Source organism: Buceros rhinoceros, unplaced genomic scaffold, assembly GCF_000710305.1.
Source record: "Buceros rhinoceros silvestris isolate BGI_N320 unplaced genomic scaffold, ASM71030v1 scaffold12136, whole genome shotgun sequence".
Classification (NCBI taxonomy): domain Eukaryota; kingdom Metazoa; phylum Chordata; class Aves; order Bucerotiformes; family Bucerotidae; genus Buceros; species Buceros rhinoceros.
Window position 1 is genome coordinate 3,999 of NW_010416966.1, and position 1,253 is coordinate 5,251.

Sequence of the window (1,253 nt, forward strand, 5' to 3'; positions counted from 1 at the left end):
CGCCCCCAGCGCTGCTGCCCTGCTCTGGACACGCTCCAGCCCCTCAGATCTCAGATCCTAGGTCTTGGCATGGTCTTGCCGCTGTCCCCTGGCCCATCACTCAAGCCAAAGGACATCTTGGAGCAGCACGTGCCCACTGGATGCTGCTTCTCCACACTGGGATGGGGCTGTGCCCACTCTGCCCCGGCTCCACATCTCCACTCACCTTCCTAGGTCTTGGCATGGTCTTGCCGCTGTCCCCTGGCCCATCACTCAAGCCAAAGGACATCTTGGAGCAGCACGTGCCCACTGGATGCTGCTTCTCCACACTGGGATGGGGCTGTGCCCACTCTGCCCAGGCTCAACATCTCCACTCACCTCCTGGAAAGATTCAACTTTCTTATGGAAAAACTTCACTCCTCTCTGCGTTAGCCTGGGAAGAATGAGTCCATTTGTTACTGGCAAATTGAAAGCAAATGTACCGTTCAAATTGGTGCCTGTGATTGATACCCTGAGCGGGTACAGCTTGTTGCTCCTCGTAATAAACAGCCGTGGTCTTCTCAGTGATTCCTAATGGGCTCCAGTTACCCCGCTGGGGCCGGGAGCTGGGATTCCAGCCCCTTTCCCCACTTCCCAGGAGTGCATCCCTGCCTCCCCTCTCCTTCAGCCTGCAGCAGGACACGGGGTGACTGCCTAAAATCCGCGCTGCCTAAACCCAGCCACCAACTTGGCACGGGGGAAGGACGTGGGGCAACACCAGATGTGCAGGATGAAAACCCAGAGCTGCCTCCCGCATCCTGCCAGCCAGAGAGATCGGGGGGAGTAGCAGCTCTCCCGCCCCACCCCAGCACAGCACAGCCCCAGCCTCAGCGCCGCCGCGGCTCCGCACTCACCGGTTGGTGAGCCACGGCAGATAGCTCTGGCACTCCAGCATCAGCGCCGTGTTGAACCAGCCGTAGCTGAAACCAGATGAGAAGAAGCCGTAAGGACCCACAGCAGCTTCACAGGAGCAGCCACCTCCCACCCCTGCGCTCCCAGCAGCTGCTGCAGCTCCGGGACCCCAATTCTCCCCCTGCACAAGTGCGTGATGTTTCCCCTCTGTTTAGAGCACAAAACACCTTCTGCTGATTTTTTCCCCCAGTTTGACAGTATCTGGTGAAGTGAGAGAGGAGCTGGGATGGTTTCCATGCTGGGCTACTGCTTTCTTGGTTTGTTTCCTGTTTATTTTAAGGGAAGCAGCTGTCATGGAGCAGGGGTGCTTTGGCACCCACATT

The 1,253-nt window shown here is 58.1% G+C and overlaps 1 protein-coding gene across 1 annotated transcript in view; it reads right to left on the minus strand.

Moving 5' to 3' along the window:
* Positions 1-1,253, minus strand: part of DAO (D-amino-acid oxidase) — a gene marked incomplete at its 3' end in the record, with an annotated part of 6,414 nt that overhangs the window by 3,755 nt on the left and 1,406 nt on the right. Inside the window, exons 3-4 of the mRNA XM_010138000.1 lie at positions 873-938; positions 358-412 (exon numbers count right to left, since the gene is read on the minus strand). Of these exons, the coding sequence (XP_010136302.1) occupies positions 358-412; positions 873-938 (121 nt within the window). The remainder of the gene's footprint in view (positions 1-357; positions 413-872; positions 939-1,253) is intronic.